General features: G+C 38.9%; 2 protein-coding genes across 3 annotated transcripts in view; both read left to right on the forward strand.

Moving 5' to 3' along the window:
• The window catches only part of LOC135099796 (cytosolic iron-sulfur assembly component 2A-like), an 83,125-nt gene extending 62,147 nt beyond the window's left edge, over nt 1–20,978 (forward strand). For both annotated transcript variants that reach the window (XM_064002318.1, XM_064002317.1), the window contains exons 3-5: nt 18,093–18,172; nt 20,206–20,386; nt 20,840–20,978. In XM_064002318.1, the coding sequence (XP_063858388.1) occupies nt 18,093–18,172; nt 20,206–20,386; nt 20,840–20,940 (362 nt within the window). In that variant the 3' untranslated portion in view covers nt 20,941–20,978. The remainder of the gene's footprint in view (nt 1–18,092; nt 18,173–20,205; nt 20,387–20,839) is intronic.
• Nucleotides 20,979–21,056: 78 nt separating this feature from the next.
• LOC135099795 (uncharacterized) lies at nt 21,057–24,590 on the forward strand. Its single transcript, XM_064002315.1, has 2 exons — nt 21,057–21,542; nt 22,680–24,590. Exons 1-2 carry the CDS (start codon nt 21,057–21,059, stop codon nt 23,115–23,117), a joined length of 924 nt encoding a protein of 307 aa, XP_063858385.1. The 3' UTR covers nt 23,118–24,590.
• Nucleotides 24,591–24,982: the final 392 nt, after the last annotated feature.

The raw sequence follows: 24,982 nt of genomic DNA on the forward strand, positions 1-24,982 counted from the left end.
CAAGCCCAGAATCGTCCAATGTAGAGTTTTTAGCAAAGGTTTGAGCGAAGAGTTCAGCTTTAAAAATAGATGTGATAGCAGTGGTGCCATCTGGTTGAAACAGAGGAGGGAAAGAAGAAGCAAAGTTATTGGAAATATTTTTGGCTAGATGCTAGAAGTCATGAGAGGAGTTAGATCTTGAAAGGTTTTGACACTTTCTGTTAATGAAGGAGTTTTTGGCTCGTTGGAGAACAGACTTGGCATGGTTCCGGGCAGAAATATAAAGTGCATGAGATTCTGGTGATAGAAGGCGTAAGTACCTTTTGTGGACCACCTCTCTATCATGTATAGCACGAGAACAAGCTGTGTTAAACCAAGGTTTAGAAGGTTTAGGACAAGAAAAAGAGTGAGGAATGTACACCTCCATGCCAGACACTATCACCTCTGTTATGCACTCAGCACACAAAGACGGGTCTCTGACACGGAAGCAGTAGTCATTCCAAGGAAAATCAGCAAAATACCTCCTCAGGTCCCCCCAACTAGCAGAGGCAAAATGCCAGAGGCACCTTCGCTTAGGGGGATCCTGAGGAGGGATTGGAGCGATATGACAAGATGCAGATATGAGATTGTGATCAGAGGAGCCCAACGGGGAAGAAAGCATGACAGCATAAGCAGAAGGATTAGAGGAAAGGAAAAGGTCAAGAATGTTGGGCGTATCTCCAAGACGGTCTGGAATAAGAGTAGGGTGTTGCACCAATTGCTCTAGGTCGTGGAGGATAGCAAAGTTGAAGGTTAGTTCACCAGGATGGTCAGTGAAGGGAGAGGAAAGCCAAAGCTGGTGGTGAACATTGAAGTCTCCAAGAATAGAGATCTCTGCACAAGGGAAAAGGGTCAGAATGTGCTCCACTTTGGAAGTTAAGAAGTCAAAGAATTTCTTATAGTCAGAGGAGTTAGGTGAGAGGTATACAGTGCAGATAAATTTAGTTTGAGAGTGACTCTGTAGTCGTAGCCAGATGGTGGAAAACTCGGAAGATTTAAGAGCGTGGGCACAAGAGCAGGTTAAGTCATTGTGCACATAAACGCAACATCCAGCTTCGGATCGAAAATGAGGATAGAGAAAGTAGGAGAGAACAGAAAAGGGGCTACAGTCAGTTGCCTCAGACACCTGAGTTTCAGTGAGGAAAAGATGAGGTTTAGAAGAGGAGAGGTAGTGTTCTACAGATTGAAAATTAGATCTTAAACTGCGAATGTTGCAGAAGTTAATGAAGAAAAAGTTGAGGGGGGTGTCAAGACACTTAGGGTCGTCGACAGAAAGGCAGTCCGACCTGGGGACATTTATGATCCCCTCCCCAGATGGGGACTCCGAGGCTGGTGTAGGAGTCACCATGATGATTTTAAAATTTTTGAGTGAAGGGTGTGTGTGTTATTAGGTGCTTGTAGTTTTGTGTGGAGGAAGAGAGAGTTGTCTTTAGAGGGCAGGCTGTGACTGCCCCCTTGTGTTGTGGGACACAAAGGGAAACGTTCAGTGAGGTCACAGCTGGGTTTAATGATAAGTAAGTTCACAGCACCCCATGAACAGTGCTTTAGGCCTCATTGTGAGTAATTATCGTTTCGGCAGGTATCTACTGCCTCCTCCTAGTAGTGTGGGAACAACAGAGTTCTGTGTGAGAGTGAGTCTGCACCAGGGATCTTCTCTGTCCCCATATCTGTTCAACCTACTCATGGATGATAGTGTTCAAAATATAAAGGAGGAGGCACCGTGGACCATGTTGTTCACAGATGACATTGTCTTGGTGGATGAAAGTAGAGGTGAGATAGAGAGAAAGTTGGAGAGATGGCGAGGAGCATTGGAAGGGAGAGGTTTGAGAATTAGCAGGGAGAAGACGGAGTATCTGAATTTCAATGGTCCACAGGAGACCGAAGTATGGATGCAAGATATGAAGTTAAAGGGTGTCAAGAATTTCAGATACTTGGGCTCTCATATATCAGTGGACGGCAGCCTGGATGGAGAGATCATTCACTGTATCCAATCCGGTTGGAAGAATTGGAAAAGAACAACTGGAGTGCTCTGTGACCGAAAAATTAGTGCCAGAGTAAAGGGGAAAGTGTTCAAATTGGTGGTTAGACCCGCATTGTTATATGGTGTGGAGACGTGGCCAATAAAGAAAGTATAGGAGAATAAGTTGGAGGTTGCTGAGATGAGAATGTTAAGGTGGATGCTTGGGGTGACAAGGAGGGATAAAGGGAGAAACAATTTTACAAGAGGAACAGCCAAAGTAACGGAGGTGACAAAGAAAGTACAAGAAAGGAGAATGCGATGTTTCCGTCGTATCAAAGGGCGAGAAGAAGGGTATGTCGGCAGAAGGATATTGGATATGGAAGTGGAGGGAAGAAGACGACGTGGCAGACCAAAGAAAAGGTGGAAGGATCGTATTGGAGAGGACCTGAGGGAGAGAGGATTGAGTGGAGAGGAGGTTGGGGACAGAGCCTTGTGGAGAAGACTAGTGAGGAACAGCGACCCCATATGAACATGGGAGCAGCTGCAGAAGAAGAAGCTCATGTACCTTGTATGGCAGAAAATATACTCTACAGTATTTGTGGAAATTTCCACTTGTATCGTACATTTATCAAGTACTTTTGGTTTATGATATGATTTGTATTTAAACTGTAAAATTAAATTAAGAAGTAATTAAGGTTACTACAGTACAAACTAAGTATTAGTTGCTATTATAAATAAATTAAGGATTAGAGATGTGCAGATTATGGGTAGCTATTGTTCTGATGTAGCAAGGAGCCTACGAAGAGCAAACTTGCCTGACTCACTGAACAGTTGCCAGTCAGCTGCCCACAAGGTCAGTTCTCCTCTCCTCTATAGTCCTCACTTGTAAATTTCCCTAAGTTGGTAAAAACTTAGAAGCCCAGAAACCTGCACAGCAGCAAATAGTCTGTCTTTGCTATGAAAACACGGCAAGCCACTGGCTTGAAACACTCACTGATATCAGCTCACTAGTTGCCACCATTTCGTGCTAGTCACAAGTACCACAGCTAAGTTATTGGTCATTTATAATTATATCTAGCCAGGCTTTCTGTGTTAGTGTGTTAGGTGGGAGAACATTAGCTAGGAGAGCATTAGGGTTAGCAAAAATCTAAAAAAAAGTTTTCACAGTGTTCTTTTTGACAGGTACATAATGTACTTGACAATCATTTAAAAGTTTGTCTCCTGGCCACTTGGGCTGTGTCTTGACATCCATGCTAAGGGCCTTTGGTCCAAATTGATATAATTATGGTATCCAAGAACCAGTGAGTTATTAACCATCAGACCATCAGTTACTGCTAATGTTTCTCCTACTATAGAGTAACTTATCTTTTGTGATATGGCTAAAATATCTCAAAGGTTTAACCCTATTGTCTGCAGCATGTGTTGAAAATAGGCCGCCCTAGGGATTTTTTCCAAGTAAAAATTTTAAACGAGAGAGTTTTAGGAAATTATTTTTGTCAATCAAAATTTGATAAGGAATGACCATAAAAAAAAATCTGTAAAAAAAAAAAAAAAGGTCTAATCTGTGATATTCTACACTTTTCTTTTGATCGCTTGCGAAGCAGTATGAAAACAGATGAAAATTAGTTATCAATGAGTTCACTGCTGATGGCTACCTCCTTGCCAGCCATACGATAAATTTATCCGTGTGTGTGTGTGTGTGTGTGTGTGTTTATTTATTTTTATTTTCTATTTATTTATTTATTTATTTATTTATTTATTTATTTATTATTATTATTATCATTATTATTATTATTATTATTATTATTATTATTATTATTATTATTATTATTTTATTTATTTATTTATTTATTTATTTTATTTTATTTATTTATTTATTTTTTTTTTTTTATTTTTTTTTGTGTGTGTGTGTGTGTGTATGTGTCGTTCACTTACGTTCGTCTTCTGGTCACCCAGCCAGCCATTACCCTACGGAAAGAGCTCAAACCTCATAGTGGCCAATCTTTGGGTAGGACTGAGATCACTCACACACCACACACCAGGACAGCAAGGTCACAGCCCCTTGGGTTACATCCCATACCTATTTCCTGTTAGGTGAACAGGGGCTACACATTAAGAGGCTCACCCATTTGCCTCGCCGTGCCCGGGATTCGAATCCAGGCCTTCTATACGGTGTGTGTTGGTATATATCTTTAGTGTTGTTATTATTTTCACTCCTGCAGTATTTTACATAAAATATAAGAACATGTGACTCGTAAGTGAGGGATAACAGGGTGCATGTCTCACAATCAGGCAGTTTTTTTTTTTTTTCTCTTATGTAGGAAGGACACTGGCCAAGGGCAACAAAAATCTAATAAAAAAAAATGCCCACTGAAATGCCAGTCCCATAAAAGGGTCAAAGCAGTGGTCAAAAATTGATGGATAAGTGTCTTGAAACCTCCCTCTTGAAGGAATTCAAGTCATAGGAAGGTGGAAATACAGAAGCAGGCAGGGAGTTCCAGAGTTTACCAGAGAAAGGGATGAATGATTGAGAATACTGGTTAACTCTTGCGTTAGAGAGGTGGACAGAATAGGGGTGAGAGAAAGAAGAAAGTCTTGTGCAGCGAGGCCGCGGAAGGAGGGGAGGCATGCAGTTAGCAAGATAAAAAAAAAAAAACAGCATGAAAATAGCAGTAGAAGACATCTAGATATGCAACATTGCGGCGGTGAGAGAGAGGCTGAAGACAGTCAGTTAGAGGAGAGGAGTTGATGAGACAAAAAGCTTTTGATTCCACCCTGTCTAGAAGAGCAGTATGAGTGGAACCCCCCCCCAGACATGTGAAGCATACTCCATACATGGACGGATAAGGCCCTTGTACAGAGTTAGCAGCTGGGGGGGGGGGGTGAGAAAAACTGGCAGAGACATCTCAGAACATCTAACTTCATAGAAGCTGTTTTAGCTAGAGATGAGATGTGAAGTTTCCAGTTCAGATTATAAGTAAAGGACAGACAGAGGATGTTTAGTGTAGAAGAGGGGGACAGTTGAGTGTCACTGAAGAAGAGGGGATACCGGTAGTTATCTGGAAGGTTGTGTCGAGTTGATAGATGGAGGAATTGAGTTTTTGAGGCATTGAACAATACCAAGTTTGCTCTGCCCCAATCAGAAATTTTAGAAAGATCAGATGTCAGGCGTTCTGTGGCTTTCCTGCGTGATATGTTTACCTCCTGAAGGGTTGGACGTCTATGAAAAGACGTGGAAAAGTGCAGGGTCGTATCATCAGCGTAGGAGTGGATAGGACAAGAAGTTTGGTGTAGAAGATCATTAATGAATAATAAGAAGAGAGTGGGTGACAGGACAGAACCCTGAGGAACACCACTGTTAATAGATTTAGGAGAACAGTGACCGTCTACCACAGCAGCAATAGAACGGTCAGAAAGGAAATTTGAGATGAAGTTACAGAGAGAAGGATAGAAACTGTAGGAGGGTAGTTTGGAAATCAAAGCTTTGTGCCAGACTCTATCAAAAGCTTTTGATATGTCCAAGGCAACAGCAAAAGTTTCACCAAAATCTCTAAAAGAGGATGACCAAGACTCAGTACGGAAAGCCAGAAGATCCCCAGTAGAGTGGCCTTGACGGAACCCATACTGGCTATCAGATAGAAGGTTGTGAAGTGATAGATGTTTAAGAATCTTCCTGTTGAGAATAGATTCAAAAACTTTAGATAGGCAGGAAATTAAAGCAATAGGATGGTAGTTTGAGGGATTAGAATGGTCACCCTTTTTAGGAACAGGTTGAATGTAGGCAAACTTCCAGCAAGAAGGAAAGGTAGATGTTGACAGACAGAGCTGAAAGAGTTTGACTAGGCAAGGTGCAAGCACGAAGGCACAGTTTCGGAGAACAATAGGAGGGACCCCATCAGGTCCATAAGCCTTCCGAGGGTTTAGGCCAGCGAGGGCATGGAAAACATCATTGCGAAGAATTTTAATAGGTGGCATGAAGTACAGTAAAATCCCTCTTATCCGGCATCAACGGGACCACCGACATGCCGGATACTTGAATATTGCCGGATACTTGAATAGAAGTGAAATTATGTCCACAATCACCATCCTACACTCACGCATCTTACCATAACAAAGATCAGCTGATCACCGTGCCGCGCGTCACCACCCGCGCTACCACCTCACACTCTCCAACACACAGTTGTAGCATTGGGCCTGTAATTGTGACTCCTGATCTTTTCAAGCTGAACCACTCGTATAACACTTTGTCCATCTTTTCACCACGATGATACTGCAGTGTGTGACGATTTTCCGCTGCCTTTGGAGTGTCGGTGGCTTTCATGTAATCCCACAACTTTTTCGTTTGGGATTTAATGTCATAAATAGTTGATGAGCCCACACCATATTCCGCTATTAGTTGCTGTCTGCTTTCATTTCTCTCTAATCGTCGACAAGTGTCTACCTTCTGCTTAAGTGTAAGCACAACACGCTTCCTCTTTTCTACAACTTTAGGCATGATGAAGGCGTCAGGCAATAAACGGTGCACACGCGGAACTGAGTCACGAGCCGCGGGTGGTGCGATGCAGAGCACTCTGGTGGCGAGGGGACAAAGTATGCCTCGCGCGGGAATTTTAATCGATTTTATGAGTACACATAGATTTTTTATTGAAAAATGTGCCGGATACTTGAAGCTGCCAGATACTCGAATGCCAGATGAGAGGGATTTTACTGTAGTCAGAGGGTGGAGGAGAGGGAGGAACAAGCCCAGAATCGTCCAAGGTAGAGTTTTTAGCAAAGGTTTGAGCAAAGAGTTCAGCTTTAGAAATAGATGTGATAGCAGTGGTGCCATCTGGTTGAAATAGAGGAGGGAAAGAAGAAGAAGCAAAGTTATTGGAGATATTTTTAGCTAGATGCCAGAAATCACGAGGGGAGTTAGATCTTGAAAGGTTTTGACATTTTCTGTTAATGAAGGAGTTTTTGGCTAGTTGGAGAACAGACTTGGCATGGTTCCGGGCAGAAATATAAAGTGCATGAGATTCTGGTGATGGAAGGCTTAAGTACCTTTTGTGGGCCACCTCTATATCATGTATAGCACGAGAACAAGCTGTGTTAAACCAAGGTTTAGAAGGTTTAGGACGAGAAAAAGAGTGAGGAATGTATACCTCCATGCCAGACACTATCACCTCTGTTATGCGCTCAGCACACAAAGACGGGTCTCTGACACGGAAGCAGTAGTCATTCCAAGGAAAATCAGCAAAATACCTCCTCAAGTCCCCCCAACTAGCAGAGGCAAAACGCCAGAGGCACCTTCGCTTAGGGGGATCCTGAGGGGGGATTGGAGTGATAGGACAAGATAAAGATATGAGATTGTGATCGGAGGAGCCCTACAGAGAAGAAAGGGTGACAGCATAAGCAGAAGGATTAGAGGTCAGGAAAAGGTCAAGAATGTTGGGCGTATCTCCAAGACGGTCAGGAATACGAGTAGGGTGTTGCACCAATTGCTCTAGGTCATGGAGGATAGCAAAGTTGTAGGCTAGTTCACCAGGATGGTCAGTGAAGGGAGAGGAAAGCCAAAGCTGGTGATGAACATTGAAGTCTCCAAGAATGGAGATCTCTGCAAAAGGGAAGAGGGTCAGAATGTGCTCCATTTTGGAAGTTAAGTAGTCAAAGAATTTCTTATAGTCAGAGGAGTTAGGTGAGAGGTATACAGCACAGATAAATTTAGTATGAGAGTGACTCTGTAGTCGTAGCCAGATGGTGGAAAACTCGGAAGATTCAAGAGCGTGGGCACGAGAGCAGGTTAAGTCATTGCGCACATAAACGCAGCATCCAGCTTTGGATCGAAAATGAGGATAGAGAAAGTAGGAGGGAACAGAAAAGGGGCTACTGTCAGTAGCCTCAGACACCTGAGTTTCAGTGAGGAAAAGAAGATGAGGTTTAGAAGAGGAGAGGTGGTGTTCTACAGATTGAAAATTAGATCTTAGACTGCGAATGTTGCAGAAGTTAATGAAGAAAAAGTTGAGGGGGGTGTCAAGACACTTAGGGTCGTTGACAGAAAGGCAGTCCGACCTGGGGACATTTGTGATCCCTTCCCCAGATGGGGACTCCGAGGCTGGTGTAGGAGTCGACATGATGATTTTAAAATTTTTGAGTGAAGGGTGTGTGTGTTATTAGGTGCTTGTAGTTTTGTGTGGAGCAAGAGAGTTGTCTTTAGAGGGCAGGCTGTGACTGCCCCCTTGTGTTGTGAGACACAAAGGGAAATGTTCAGTGAGGTCACAGCTGGGTTTAATGATAAGTTCACAGCACCCCCTGAACAGTGCTTTAGACCTCACTGGGAGTAATTGTCGTTTCGGCAGATGTCTACTGCCTCCTCCTCCTTGTGATCAGTGTTTGTTTGTGTGTGTGTATTCTACCTTCTCTCCTGCATCATCTCAAGATAAAACTATAAAGACATAATGTGAGTGCTAAGGAAGTCCAGTAGCTCGGTTCAATCTCGTGGTGTTGACACAATACGTGAAATTAAAAGCTTCACCAAAAATCACGCTAATTTCAACAGATGTATAAGGTAGTGGTATGGAGCGTTTCAGAGACAGGGACATAATATTTTCAAAAGGTGGTAAGGTTCTCTCTCTCTCTCTCTCTCTCTCTCTCTCTCTCTCTCTCTCTCTCTCTCTCTCTCTCTCTCTCTCTCTCTCTCTCTCTCTCTCTCTCTCTCTCTCTCTCTCTCTCTCTCTTTCTCCGAGAGACATGGTAATCCCACTATTGTCTGTTACTATGATCTAAGAGGTCAGATGAGGGATTGGCTACATTGGAAGCGATTTCAGGTGGGAGTTGCCATAGCAACAGATTTCCACCCTCCACTCCACAACCTAACCAGCCATCCCCACCATCAGCTGTTTTACTGGACATTGAGTTCAAGGTCATGATTGACAAGTTCATCACCAAAGCTCTGTATACATGCTATCCATGAAACTAGAAGATAGAAAGAGAGAGAGAGAGAGAGGTGGGGGGACGAAGGAAGAAAGATCATTGTAACACACAATAGTAGGATTACAATGACTCAGAGAGAGAGAGAGAGAAAGGGGGAAGCAGGCAATAGCCAATCAGGAGTCAACCACTGATGACCACTGCAGTGGTTGGGGGAGGGCTGAGGGGGCTAGCAAGGTACCCAGTGCAAAATAAAAACCTTGCAACTTTTTGTAAATATGTACTGCAGTGTGCAGACAAGAGCTTATCAGATTATGTGACCGGGTGTACTTACTGGGTGTATGATTGCCTAGTGCTTACAATGGACTCTGCAGACACAGCTCCTGACTTTATAGATGATCCTAATGAAAATTTGGCAGATGTAATAGGTGACAAAGCTGGTCTTGCCATGGAATTTGAAAGTGATGAGGAAGTGGCAGATGACATAGATTATGAAGAGTGGCTCCTACAGAGAAATAGCAAGACATTAGTAAGAAACAGGTTAGTTAATTAATTGACCAGTTGTTTAGATGAAAGTAAATATGACAATTATGTATTACCAGGCGAGCTATGAGAATATAAAATAATGGTAGAGAAACCACTGAGAAACTCAGATGTAGAGAAGTCCATAACATGGGCCAATTGTATGGAAGATAGACCAACCATAAACATATCCAGTGTTGTAGAATATTTGATAGGAGATGCGAGGTCAGTAAATTCAGAAGAAATAGCATGGGACTTGTTCATAATATCTGATATTATTTCCAATATTGTGCACCATACTAATCAGAAAACTGAAGGTATAATTGCAGTAATTTCTGAGGCCCACAAATAATGATAAACTCCCATCATACATCAAGGTAACAGATGGCATTGAAAAGTTTTTTTGGTTTGCTATATGCACATAGTTTATTAGGTTAGAACAAATATAAAATACTTCAAAGAAGAGTATGATCACCCTGTATTTGGTGCAGTAATGTCTGTGAATAGATCTGGATTTTTACATGCAAACCTAACTTTTGACAAGACACCATTGAAACTAGACCTCGGAGATAGCTACATGACTGGTGTGCTGTATTCAGGGATCTTTTCAAAAATTTTAATGACCACACCTGTTCAGTATTGGAGCCAGGTGACTTCTTGATCTTTATATTCTTTATATTCTTATAGAAATCAAATAGGATTTGGGTAGAGCAAAACTAAACAATATGGCCTGTTGTATAAATATGTGAATGCAGTAAGAATTCCATTCACCTTCAGGACAATAGTATACTCAGGTAAACCTTTTGGAGAGCCTGGATCCCACTACATCTGTGGGTCACTTCCAGCAGTGAAGATTCTTGTAAGTCAGGTACAAGAATTTGTGGACCTTAGTGGTAGTCTAGACAGACTGTGTACCAGGCTAAAGTTGTTTGAGTGCCTTCAGACACAAGGTATTGCTGGCATAGGTACTGTAGATTGCATGAGAAAAGGCATATCACCAAAGATAATAGTAGTCACTGAAAGGGAAGAGATCATTCCACGTGTACTGGACTAAATATAATGAAGAAATGACTGAATTCTTATGTATAGTACTCACCAAAAGTAATGGTAAGAAAAATGTATTGCTTCTCAGTACAGTCCCCCCTGTAATATTAGGAATTACCAAGGGTGATGGTATAAGAAGGCTAAAAGTTGCTGTTTATTACTAATTTATAATTTCTATAAATATTTACTTTGTATTTATATATATTTGGAGGAGAGACACAGACTGTAAAACAGTAATTCAATCTTTGAAATAAAGTAAATGTGATCCCATTGAAAAGCCTCGATGTAAGCAAACAGTTTTCAGTGCTCAGGAGTTATCTCGAGCCACCTGTGGCCCTCTTGATCCCCAATGCCATCATTACTGCATTTTTTCAGTAGCTTTTCCCAACAGCAATATGTCCAAGTTTTTTTTTTTTTTTTTTTTTTTTTATATATATATATGTAGGAAGGACACTGGCCAAGGGCAACAAAAATCCAATAAAAAAATATACCCACTGAAATGCCAGTCCCATAAAAGGGTCAAAGCAGTGGTCAAAAATTGATGAATAAGTGTCTTGAAACCTCCCTCTTGAAGGAATTCAAGTCATAGGAAGGTGGAAATACAGAAGCAGGCATGGAGTTCCAGAGTTTACCAGAGAAAGGGATGAATGACTGAGAATACTGGTTAACTCTTGCATTAGAGAGGTGGACAGAATAGGGGTGAGAGAAAGAAGAAAGTCTTTTGCAGTGAGGCCGTGGAAGGAGGGGAGGCATGCAGTTAGCAAGATCAGAAGACCAGTTAGCATGAAAATAGCGTTAGAAGACAGCTAGATATGCAACATTGCGATGGTGAGAGAGAGGCTGAAGACAGTCAGTTAGAGGAGAGGAGTTGACGAGATGAAAAGCTTTTGATTCCACCCTGTCCAGAAGAGCAGTATGAGTGGAACCCCCCAGACATGTGAAGCATACTCCATACATGGACGGATAAGGCCCTACAGGCTACAGAGTTAGCAGCTGGGGGGGGGTGAGGAAAACTGGCAGAGACGTCTCAGAACGCCAAACTTCATAGAAGCTGTTTTAGCTAGAGATGAGAAGTGTTATGATCACCTTCATTTTGGCAGTGAGTTGCTCCTTTGTCCCTCTGTAAGGCTTCCCTCACAAAATCAGTGACAAAGAGAATACCTGCACAATCTATGCAATATGTTCTGATGAGTTCTGTGCCACTAAGCTCATTCAGTACATCCTTTCTGGATAAATAATTTGTGAGCTGGAGATGTTGTGAAGCAGCCATTTTGGCTGTGGAAGCATCTGTCATAAGCTGCTAAAACAGTAGACTGGGAAAAGATTAGTCCATTTTACATTGATTCCTATGAGGAAAATAGTTTTTGAACATTTTGGATTTCAAACAGCATTCAAGAACAAATCAAGTTCTAGAACTGAAGTTCCACTTAGTGCATGTGTGTGTGTGTGTGTGTGTCTGTGTGTGTGTGTGTGTGTGTGTGTGTGTGTGTGTGTGTGTGTGTGTGTGTATATATATATATATATATATATATATATATATATATATATATATATATATATATATATATATATATATATATATATATATATATATATATATATATATATATATATCATGGATCAGGGTCCCTTTACACTTTAACACCCACCGATCACATGCGACTCCTGGTTGAGTCTCCAGGTAGACTAGGGTAGGACACTCAAAAGAAAGCACAGTCATAAATCTTTGACTTATATTTGCACAGTAACTACAACGAAGGCCTGGCTAGCTATGGCTACACTCAGAAAGAAATACCTATTCCTCTGGAAGTGAGGCCGCGTGCATTGATACAGGCTCTGCCCACCTGCCTGCATGGCAAATGGTTCTTTCCTATGATAGGGTGGTAATTTATTGCCCTCTCAAAAACCTGGTGCTCCTGTGTTCTCACTATATATATATATATATATATATATATATATATATATATATATATATATATATATATATATATATATATATATATATATATATATATACATATATATATATATATATATATATATATATATATATATATATATATATATATATATATATATATATATATATACTAGGGACACCATGGTACAGTGGGACTGCACACTTTGCGGGTTCGAATCCTATATATTGTTATATAGATGTATTATGTAGCCAGTGTAAAAGTATATTTATTACAGTTTTATTTGCCAACAGAGGCTATTAGCCTGCAATGCTTTATGCACATAATGTATATATGATGTGTGCAAATGTATATCTGTTATACTTTGCTGACACAGGCTATTACCCTGCAATGCTATATGAATGTATTGTACTCGTACAGCTTATATAAAAGTTACAGATTTATTTCCTGACAGAGGCTGTTAGCCTGCAATGTTATATAGGTATACATCACTTAGGTAAACGTATACTTATTATAGATTTATCTGCTGACAAAAGGCAATTAGCCTGCAATGCTATATGGATATATTATATAGGTAATTGTTATATAGGTTTTATTATAGTTTTATTTGCTGAGAAGGGCATGTGGTATGTAGGGTGAACATGTCCCCATACAGCACAACTTCTGAATTCCATCTACCATTGCTAGTAACTTTGTGTTGATGTTCAGTTTCCACTGAGAAGGCTACTCAGATAGAAAAATTCTGTGATATACCCACAGTTACCTGACTTTTAGTAAATAAATTGAGTCTTATTCACTGAGCTTTCCTCTTACAATGGCCCGTCTTCTGTCCTCTTTGCTAATCAGAGGATGGAATTCCTAGTTAGAAAAATACTGTACATGTGTTCATTACCCATTTGTTTGTTTGTAGGTCTAATGCTCATGCCCTCACTGATACTGACTAACAAAACTACTGTGTGCAGGATTACACCAAGGGAAGGACTTGAGATCACTGGATCCTACAGTGGATGAGGAATTGAGCCTCCCATCCTTACATCTATCTGCAAACAGTTGCCATTCCCCTCATTGTAATCATGTCAGCTTGAACTGTAGCAACCCAGAAATGTCATTGTCCAGCTTATCACAGCCAGGCATATATATATATATATATAGAGAGAGAGAGAGAGAGAGAGAGAGAGAGAGGAGAGAGAGAGAGAGAGAGAGAGAGAGAGAGAGAGAATAAGAAAAAACATTTGACTTACAACAAACATCCATTTCAAAATATATTTTGATATCTAAATGGCTTCAAATCACATCAGATTCTGCAAAGTTGTAGAAGCAATCATTGGCTTTATCATCTCATATGAATTTCAGTTGTTTTCCATACAATCACAAATAATTACTTTTGAACAATAATTTTGCTGTTGCCTGTTTTGCATTAAAATTTAACTACTAAATTAAATTACTTTCAAAAGGGCTGAGTTTGGTGAAAATGTTTGGTGTGATATATATGAGTTGGGTCCCTGGCCCAGATCCTGGTAACACTTTTTCAGTACGGCTGAAACTTGCTTAGTTAAGTAAGCAGGTATTCGGCCACCACAAATCCACAGTAGTATTCACAACATCTAGCTGGAGGTTCACAATGCTCTCTCTCTCTCTCTCTCTCTCTCTCTCTCTCTCTCTCTCTCTCTCTCTCTCTCTCTCTCTCTCTCTCTCTCTCTCTCTCTCTCTCTCTCTCTCTCTCTCTCTCTCTTATCATTATTGAAATTATAATAATAATAATAATGATAATAGTAATAATAATGATAATACCAATAATAGTAATAGTAATAATGTGTGTGTGTGTGTGTGTGTGTGTGTGTGTGTGTGTGTGTGTGTGTGTGTGTGTGTGTGTGTGTGTGTGTGTGTTTTAGATACTGTAAAAATACAGGGTGCAACCCCAAATTTCCACCTTGATGGAAGGTGAAGCCACTGCTCCCGTCAGTAGATATTATCAAGCTTCCATAATGATATGTAGCAAAACTAAGCCTACCGTGGTATTCACAAGACATTGCTGCTACTCAAGAACATGACTGAATTACCAGTTCAAAGGAAATCATTGCTCTCCTTGTCTCCCTGTGCTCCCATGTTACATGGGCAAGCTTTATGTTATTGTTGCTCATCAGCACCTGCATATTTTTGTATTGTTACATGTCATATATCAATATAATAACAAAATGTGCTGATTCTGAGAGTGACTGATTATTCAATTCCAGCAACATTATAGGAATAATAGGGAGATGAAGAAATGGATAGAAAATATTTATTCACTTTTATTTATTTATTTATTTATTTATTTATTTATTTATTTATTTTTCATATTTTATGCATAGACTACTGTAACTGATTTATACTCTAGAGATGCAGTAATATGTTTTGAACTCAGCAGTAGGTTCAGTTTTCCTAATCATCATCTGGTGGGTTAATGAAACCAGACATAATTGTGATGTCCAGCTTCCTCTCTTCCTCTGCTGCTGCTGTCATGTGGTGTGTGTGCATGTGCAGAATATATCCATCTGATGTGAAATGCCAATAGTTATGTGGAGAAAGCAGATATGAGCAATGGTGTTAGGAAAAATCATGGCCAACACTGCATGTAATAATATGTCCTACACTATAGGTAATTGGGCGTACAGAATGGCGCTGTACGATATGTTGGTACCTTTTGCCATTAGGTGATCCACAGAATATTGTTCATCGAGTGACATTTACTCATACTTAATACACAACCTCCTGGTCGGGAAGAGTGAAAATCCAGGAAAGCCACAGACAATAAGGTTAAGCATTCAGTTCTCATCCTCTTGTTACAGTACAGGGAGGTCCCATTATATGAGCATCCACTACGTGAGAAACCGATAATATGAGATGTGTAAACTAGAGGATAAAAATTTTCTTTTAAACAAGCACAAAATTCCAATGATATGAGCTTCAGTCCAAGGTGAGCAAAATTACAAAAAAAATGTTTGCCTTCCTGCACCCTCCTGCTAACACATTCAGACTGTATCGTGATGCACAGTGATTCAGATGCACAGAGACGAGTTTGTGATCACTGAAACAACTGCACACCCCTCCCTTGTCCCCTACCTACCATTCAGTCCTCTTTTAAACTGAACTCAGTGTCTCAGATTCCCATCCTTACAGCCCTGCTGCTCGCTATTATACTCATACTCTATCATCATTTTTTTGCAAGCAAGCACATTTACAATACAGTACAAGTACAGTATACAGTGCTTAATGTGATTGATCAGTGCTTGGATGTGTTAAAGTGTTACTGCTGGTGTATTCTTTTATTTGCTGTCTTTGGTGTAGTGTGTGACTGCCCACTTGGTGTATAGATATAGATTATACCTTATTTTGCTTCTCAAGTGCTAACCATGCCTTCCAAGCAGTCAGTGAGTCCTGATGCAAATCCTAGCAGTAAGGATAAGCAAGCTAGAGTACCAATAACACTCGCAAAGAAAGTATAAATTGTTTGAGGCACAAAAGCGGTGAGTGAGTTACCCTCTCTGACACATTGACTACGCATTGGTGAGTGTTATGCACATTTTGTATGATTAAACAATATGAAATGTTTTTAGTATACCGTTTTCTCTTTCAGGCTGATTTACTGACAGTTCTGTAATATAGACATGTTTATTGTGTTTGATATCGTACATTTTAGCTTGAAAACTTACCTTTGACAAGAATCTGAACCCCTTTTTTGTCATTAGTATGTGGTTTATTGTGTAAGAATTCACTATACAAGCAATTCAGATGGAACTTAACTGCTTGTATCTTTGAGACCTCCCTGTACTACTCTTATACAATAGTATGAAACATCTTTAGTCTGAAGGAATGGCTCAGCAGTTAGAATAGACAGTTTTTTACTAGTTTCTCCTAAGTACAGAAAGTCTTCTTTGTGGCTCCACTCTACAACCAATTATAGGTCTGGTCATTTTTTGTGACCAGCTAACAATTTATTCAAAGGAGTGGCTGTGTGTGCATAGTCTTTGACAAAGTGCCAGTAACAATTGCTTGGACCTAAAAACTTTTGTACATCCCTCAGTTTTAGGGAAAAGTTTTCTAAATATATGATGTTTTATCAAGTGGTTTAATTCCTTGGGCACTTATAATATAATTCATATCTGATACTTCTTTTAAAAGCTTATATTAATTTATTCTCAAGAATATTTTCACTTACACTAGTCTTTTTAGCACTTCATGGTTGTCCAAGTGATTTTTCCTTATTGACCCATGCAAAATACTGTTTAATGTTCTTTGAAAAGCTGAGGGCACTGTCTTTAACCCAAAAGGGATACATTCATATTCTTAAAGCCCTTATGGTGTAGTGAATGCTCTTTTCTCCAGATTCTTCAGCTAATGGTAATTGAAATAGAGGAGGAAGAGATGAAGAAAAGTTGTTGGAGATATTTTTGGCTAGGTGCCAAAAGTGGAGAGAGAAATTAGATCTAGAAAGATTTTGATATTTTCTGTTGATGAAAGAGTTTTTGGCTAGTCAAAGTCATGGCATGATTTCAGGCAGAAATATAGAGTGCATGAGTTCCAGGTGATGGAAAGTGCTAGTACTCTTTGTGGGCTACCCCTCTGTCATGTATAGCATGGAAACAAGTTGAGTTTAATTAAGTTTTAAAAGTCCCGGATAAGAGAAAGAGTGAAGAATGTACACCTTCATACCAGACACTGTAACTTCCATTATGTGTTTAGCACACAGAGATGGGTCCCTGACACAGAAGTAGTAGTCATTCCATGGTAAAAATCAGAATACTGCCTCCTCAAGTCTCCCCAATTAGCAGAGACAAAATGCCAGAGACACCTGTTTTGGTGGATCCTGAGGAAGAAATGGAGCAATAGGATAACATACAGATAGGTTGTGATCAAAGGACCCCATCAGTAAAGACAGAGTGATAGCATAAGTAGAAGGATTAGAAGTTAGGAAAAACTCAAGAATGTTGGATGTATCTCCAAGATAGTCAGGAATATGAGTAGATGTTGCACAAATTGCTTAGGTTGTGGAGGATAGCAGAGTTAGTGGCTAGTTCACCAGGTTGGTCAGTGAAGAGAAAAGAAAGCCAAAGCTGGTGGTGAACATTGAAGTCTCCAAGAATGGAGATCTCAGCAAAAGGCAAGAGAGTCAGGATATGCTCAGCCTGGAAGTTAAATAATCAAAGAATTTTTATAGTTAGAGAAGTTAGGTGAGAGGTATACAACACAGATGAATTTAGTTTGAGAACAACTGAAGTCAAAGCCAGATGGTACAAAATTCAGAGGATTCAAGAATGTGGGGACAAGAGTAATTTAGGTCATTGGGCACATAGACATAACACTGAGCTGTAGAATGAAAATGAGGATAGAGAAGTTAGAAGGGAACAAAAGATGAGGTTTAGTAGAGGAGAGGGGATGTTCCATAGATTGAATGTTAGATCTAAAGCCATGGATGTTGCATAAGTTAATGAAGAAAAAGTTGAAGTGTGTGGCATGACACTTAGGATCAATACCAGAAGAGCAGTTTGACCTGGAGAGATTAATCATCTAACCAGGCAGGGACTCCGAGGCTGATATAGGAGATGCCATATTGAAAATTTTGAATTTTGACAAAGATGTGCATGTGTTTTTCAAGAGAGAGAAAGAGAGAGAGAGAGATTGTTATGGTGGTGATCTTAAAGCATTGTGTTAGGATGGTACCAAACACTTGTGTTCTCTGACAGATATCCTGCGAACACTAAGAGATCCAGAGAAGGATGCCACTTTGGAGGACCTAAATGTCATTCAGGAGGACAGGGTCAAGGTAAGCAACAATATGAAAAGTGTATGAAGAAATATTCATTCAGTTGATTCATTATTCAAAAAGAGCTCTTCTTACTGAGTATATCAAGTTATTTTAACAAAATATCAGAACAAGATAGTTAATGTACATAGTATTCTCAATTATTAAAGATGAAAAATTGTCAATGCACTAAAGAAAGTTATCATATTAAATTGGTCTCAATCAAGACTTTTTAAAAATAATTTCAAATTTTTATTTTATTTTTTTATAAATGAAAATTAATTTATGTACCTTATATCCTATACTGTGCTAAATTTGAATACTTTTAAAATTTAAAAGTGTAATAAACATGGGTGGCCTTCCAATAGGTACATTTATTGATCATATTAGAGAATTTCTTAATTATTATGGAATATATTATATTTTTTATATGATATTGAAGATTGTTTTAGCCATACAAAACTTTTGGATTTGTGAGAATGTGAGCAGATTTAAGTTTTTAAACAGCAGAGCAGTGTGGTCTGCATAGCCTGATAAACCAATAAATCTTACAATGGGTTGGGGGCAGGGACTTCAACAATCAATTGAATTTTCTTGTTAGTAGCACCCCCCACACTTCTATACTTTAGGCATTATTTGAATAGCAGAAGTAATATATCATTAAACGTGTCTCTTTGTAAAAGGAGCTCTGGGCTGGGCCAATAAAGAAGGATGAAAAAAAAAAACCTACATAGTGCCAGTCCTATGAAATTCATATGTGGCCAGGCAACAGATACAATGGCTAGGCCAAGAAAGAGTCCATGGCAGGATATATGGACATGGATACCCATTGGTGAAATTGTTAATTATTCAGTCATGATTTCTACAAGTTCTGGAACATTACACAATATCCCATTACAAGAGAAGTGGTAACTTTTACAAAGTCAGTGGCTAAGGGAAAAAAAAAAGAGGTAAAAAAAATCCCGCGAAGGTGCCTGTCCCAAAAGCGATGCCAAGAGAATCATCAAAAATTGAAGGATAAGTGTCTTGAAACCTTCCTCTTGAAAGAGTTCAGTCATAGGAAGGAGGAAATGCAGAAGCAGGCAGTGAATTCCAGAGTTTACCAGAGAAAGTGATGAATGATTGAGAGTACTAGTTAACTCTTGCATTAGAGAGGTGGGACAGTATAGGGATGAGAAAGAGGAGAGTCTTGTGCAGCAAGGCCACAGAAGGGGAGGCATGAAGTTAGCAAGATCAGAAGAGCAGTTTACTTTGAAAATAGCGGTAGAAGATAGCAAGAGATATAACAATGTGCCGGTGAGAAAGGCTGAAGACCATCTGTTAGAGGAGAGCAGTTGTTGAGATGAAATGCTATATTAAAGCACTTGTTGTGACTTGGAGGGATGCTGTTGTACTACCTCCTCCTGATGTACTAGTGAGTGACTGTTTATAATTATCTGGATCTGGTGTTACAATAATTATAGTTCTTTGCTATTGGGTACTTTGATATTTTAACTGGATAAAGGTGTAAAATGTAAATGTTTCCACATCTGTATGTCAACCATTGTAGCTTAATCTTATGTAGAGTGGTGCTATTTGAATCCTCCTATCCAGTAAACATTATTATGAGTCAGGTTGATGGATTTGTGTTTAAATAACAGAGAGAGAGAGAGAGAGAGAGAGAGAGAGAGAGAGAGAGAGAATTCTACTTGATATTTATGGTACAAATCCCATCATTTCATATTCTCATCACTGTGCCATGCATATGATTACAAAATTTACAACTATTCCTTCTCACTCATTTAACTTTCCCTCCTTCAGTATTACTCCTCACATCACAGTGTAACAAAAATGCCCATTATAAAATTATACAAGGTATTTCAGATACAGTGGTTCAGGAGCTTTGAGACAATGTCAGATTTCTGATTGTGATTACAAGTTTAAAAAAGATCAGATGCATAATAAAAAGATAATACAGTCATTGCTTTTCCGGAAAGGAATTCAGGTATTAAGCTGCATGATATGAAGATGATGTAAGAAATATTTCCTTTTACTGAAGCATTATAATATTACAGGTTGAAAAATTCAGTGAAGACAAGTTTCTTGTAAAGGTGGAGTTTGTTCCAACAGTGCCTCACTGCTCCTTGGCCACACTTATTGGCCTTTGCATCCGACAGAAATTACAACAGTGTCTACCTTATCCCTGTAAAGTTGACATTAATATTGCCCCAGGCACTCACACTACAGAGGAAGATGGTATGTTTGGGTCCACTTCATTACTTTGATCTACTTTCTTGTTAAGACCAACTATTTCAGTTATTCTCTAAGATATGAGCAATTGAATATAGACTAAGACTTAAATGTGTGAAAAAGAGTTGAAAAGTAGACTTAGGCTTGAGAGCATCAATGCAGTAATGAAAACAAGACTGCATTTTTGTTGTTAGATTTATTTAGGCTATATTAGATTACGCTGCAGAACCTCAAGCCCTTTTGCATCCCTGGAAATCTAGAAATGCTTTTACTGCTGGATCCTGAGCACTTTGTTACTTATTATAATGAAAATTAGTATCTCAGAAATTAATGATTTTCATTTGAAATGTTTAAAAATTATCATAAAAACACCAAAATCTACCAAAGAGTTTTATATGCCAGCATAATGGGCATAATTCTTTATATATATCTTTATTTTAATGTTTTTGCAATTTTCAGTGAACAAACAAATAAATGACAAGGAACGAGTGGCTGCTGCTCTTGAGAACCCAAACCTCATGCAAGTAGTTGAGAAGTGCCTGGTAGAGAAAGACTACTAATTCAAGATCACATCTGTAGCAGATAACTGTGCTGTTTATAACCCATATGGCTTGTTACCATGTGTGCAACTTCCTCATATGACTTAGTTTTTATTGATAGTGTCTGAAAGACAAAAATGAGGACATATAAATATTCCATCCTTGTTATTGCTGCTGTTGTTGGGACTGAAGTGATATTCAAGTGCCTTAAACATATATATAATGTGTTTTACTATAAAAGTGGTGATAAAGTGAAACATCATGTAACCTCTTGGGATTCAAAAAAGCAAAGGTCAGTGAATGAAGTTATATTTTTTCCTGACCAGGGTATATTATCAAGTCTCACTGCCAGCAACACAAGCTGTAGAAAACAAAATTTGATTGTAATGGAGGAGAATTCTGGTATTCATCATCTACAGTCAAGTGAAAAATGTCACCAGTCAAGATTCATAACAAGATCATTCTCCCTTAATGAAAATGAAGTACCACACTCAGCCTATCTGAAGAAAAGCAGTTCACTCATCCACCTTGTTGATGTGCTTGACTCTGCTAGGTGTTCACTGAAGGTGTGTGTGTATATCATCACCTTACAGGACCTGGTGGATGCTTTGGTCAGGGCCAAGGTGAGTACCAGTTGGCATCATCTAACATGGAGAAATACTTTGATATGTATAGTACTCAGTCATCTTGTTATTTGTAGGTGCTTATAGGGATGGAGAGAGAGAGAGAGAGAGAGAGAGAGAGAGAGAGAGAGAGAGAGAGAGAGAGAGAGAGAGAGAGAGAGAGAGAGAGAGAGAGAGAGAGAGAGAGAGAGAGAGAGAGAGAGAGAGAGAGAGAGAGAGAGAGAGAGAGAGAGAGAGAGAGAGAGAGAGAGAGAGAGAGAGAGAGAGAGAGAGAGAGAGAGAGAGAGAGAGAGAGAGAGAGAGAGAGAGAGAGAGAGAGAGAGAGAGAGAGAGAGAGAGAGAGAGAGAGAGAGAGAGAGAGAGAGAGAGAGAGAGAGAGAGAGAGAGAGAGAGAGAGAGAGAGAGAGAGAGAGAGAGAGAGAGAGAGAGAGAGAGACTACACATGAGCAGGTGGAGGATGGTGTGAGGTCATTGTTCCCTTGTGTCTACAGATAAATTTCTGGAGAGAGGGAAAGATGGGGTGGGGGCTGGAAATAAAAGCTATAAGATACTGTCCTGCCCCTTGTATCCTGAGTTTGAGTGACAGCTTAGCTTGCATTATACCCACCTTTGTTTAGTAACTGTATTGGATTGCCATTAGAAAGTACCCACAGGTGTTAGGATTTTTATTTATTTATTTTTATTTTCTATTTTTATTAAATAAATTTAATTCCAGAGAGAGAAAGGTGATTTTGTTTTTTATTTTCTTATCTATATGGTATCAGCTTCATTGCCAGAGAGAGAGAAGAGTGGTATGAAGGAGGTATGAAAAGCATGGGAGATATGGGAGAAGGATGGGAAGGGGGATGTGGAGAGAGAAAGGAAGAAAGCTGGCCTAAGATTCACGTCAAAGGCAGCTCTAGCCAATGACAGCTGCTATGAAAAAAAAATAGATATGTCACTTTTGTTAGATATATAAGTAGGAAAGCTACTTCATCCAGTAGGGATCCATCTATTCATTAATCAATGGTGTTACTGTATAAATCAGTAGCAAAACAGATCAGTTGTGTAATGCTTATAAACAATCAATAATAATATTTCTTGTATTAATATAAACAGGATTCTGTGTACATATATAATGAATCAATCTTTTTCCAGAATCGAGGTGTACATGTAAGAGTGATAGTAGAAGGACAGATGCCAAATGAAGCTGCCCTGGCCACACTAAGGAAGAACAATATATCTGCACGAATAAGCCAGTCCAGCCAGCTTATGCATCACAAGTTTGCTCTTGTGGATGTACCAAATCCTTACTGTCCATCTGTTATTCCAGGTAATGCAACACCAACAGAGATTCATGAGAAAAGTTGGTTAGGTTGGTTTAGTTCTTACCTTTTTTTCAGATCATCATTTTCTCAAAGTGCAACAGATGTAGAGAGACCTGAATCTCTCTTGCTGACAGGCTCCTTTAATTGGACATGGACAGCTGTAGTTAACAATTGTGAGAATGTGATAATAAGTAATGATTTGAATTTAATTAATCATTACAATGAAGAGTTTGACTTTATCTGGAAAGCCGTTGAAGTTTCTTCATAAATTTTTAAAAAGTTAACTATGCACACACTGGCAAAAAATAGGACATGAGATGTACTGGAAGTACACATTTGGAGAGTGATATTTACTGAAATTATTTCACTATGTTGTAAATTGTTAAGCTTTAAGAGTTAGAACCATGTGAAAAATTTTAATAAGTACCAGAACCATGAGAAAGTCACCTTTAATAAATTTTTGGAAAACCCTACCCAAGGAATTTCAACTTTTTATGGATTTCAGTGTGTTTACAACTGATCTTGAAAATATTTTTCCTAATGGCTGAAAACAGTTGAGAGCATTTCCAATTCAAACCTAACATCATGATTAACAGCTAGCAGAATCTGATTCACCAATGATGCAGTTAACACAAAAATCTTATGACCATTCTTTTGTTTTAAACCTGTGCAATCATTATCATATGTCTAGAGGTAAATGTGTACTAAATAAAGAACATAATATTTGTCTGTGAACTATTGGTGAATTATAGTATGTATGAGAATAATGTTGTTGGTACCAAGGCCATTGGGTAAGGCCACTGACTACCTCCACTCATCACTGCTTGATCAATTTTCATATTCTTCCTCTCCTGTCATTCCACTTAAGATTATGGTACATCCTTAAATTACACAAAGAGAAGCTAATGATTTTGTTCATATTGTCACTGTCTCTGCCTTATTTTTAGTGTCCAGTGCTACATCTGCATTTAGCCAGTGGATAAAACTTGAGCAGTTTGTTTCCTATTCACTTGAGATGCTTCTTAATTTTATTATGTACTGAGATTAGGTTTCTAATGGATGTCTTTAAAAGGTGCAGTGTTTCATGAATTCTAATGTGCCACAAGATAATTAATCAGTAGTAATCAAAATATGATACAAGGAAAATAACATTGTAATTAATTATCATATACCATTATAGGAAGGTATATAGTAATAGTATATTATATTAGTTTCACCATAATGGTATCTTGTATTATTTTCTTACATTATTTAGATGCAAGAACCTCTAACCTTTCTTGGACACAAGCCAAATAATCAAGTATGTTGCATAACTGGAAAAAATACATAGCTGTATATAAGAAGATGAGTGTTGCCTGATGTAACTGATCTCTAATTATGGTAGAGTTTTTGCTGCTCTAGTGAAGAGTAGAATTTGTCATGCTGAGTCAAAGACTAAGGTGAAATATTGCTAATGATAAGAATTTATAGAAAATATGATTCAGTAACACCACAACAAATGGATGTTGAATGGCTCATAGCTGCAAACATGTGGGCTAACCACTACCAAATTAGATGATCTGATTGCCTTAAACAAAGCAGAATAGTAAATAATTGATGTATCTAAATATGAAATTGCCAAGCTGAAACATTCAAAATGTATGGTCCCAATACATGCAGCACCTTGAGATATTATTTCCCCAGTCATTCCTGTAATTTTTTTACACAGCAACAGAAAAAATATATATTCCTATTGTGTACAGCACCACCTTTTACTCCAAATCCTTGAATGCTACCTTTTTATCTTTATCCTTTTGCATCATTATATTCATCATCACACAGTGACAATATCCTAAACTACTCAATCACTTGCAGCTAGTTTCTAATCCTTTCCTCAGTATCTCTCTCTCTCTCTCTCTCTGTCTCTCTCTCTCTCTCTCTCTCTCTCTCTCTCTCTCTCTCTCTCTCTCTCTCTCTCTCTCTCTCTCTCTCTCTCTCTCTCTCTCTCTCTCTCTCTCTCTCTCTCTCTCTCTCTCTCATATTAGGATATTCAAAAAACTTCATACAGTCATTATCATTCCTAGTGTTCATATGACCCAATCAGTGAAGTGATCTAGCCCTTACTTTGGTAATGCTATAAGTTGTAAGTCCCCT

The sequence above is a fragment of the Scylla paramamosain genome, chromosome 4 (genome assembly GCF_035594125.1).
Source record: "Scylla paramamosain isolate STU-SP2022 chromosome 4, ASM3559412v1, whole genome shotgun sequence".
NCBI classification, from domain to species: Eukaryota; Metazoa; Arthropoda; class Malacostraca; order Decapoda; family Portunidae; genus Scylla; species Scylla paramamosain.

What these genes read in the sequence shown, in the direction of transcription:
- LOC135099795 (XM_064002315.1), top strand. Translation starts at nt 21,057, where the DNA reads ATGAGGACATATAAATATTCCATCCTTGTTATTGCTGCTGTTGTTGGG. An exon ending in ATGCTTTGGTCAGGGCCAAG is followed by an intron (nt 21,543 to 22,679) that starts GTGAGTACCAGT and finishes ATCTTTTTCCAG; the next exon opens with AATCGAGGTGTACATGTAAG.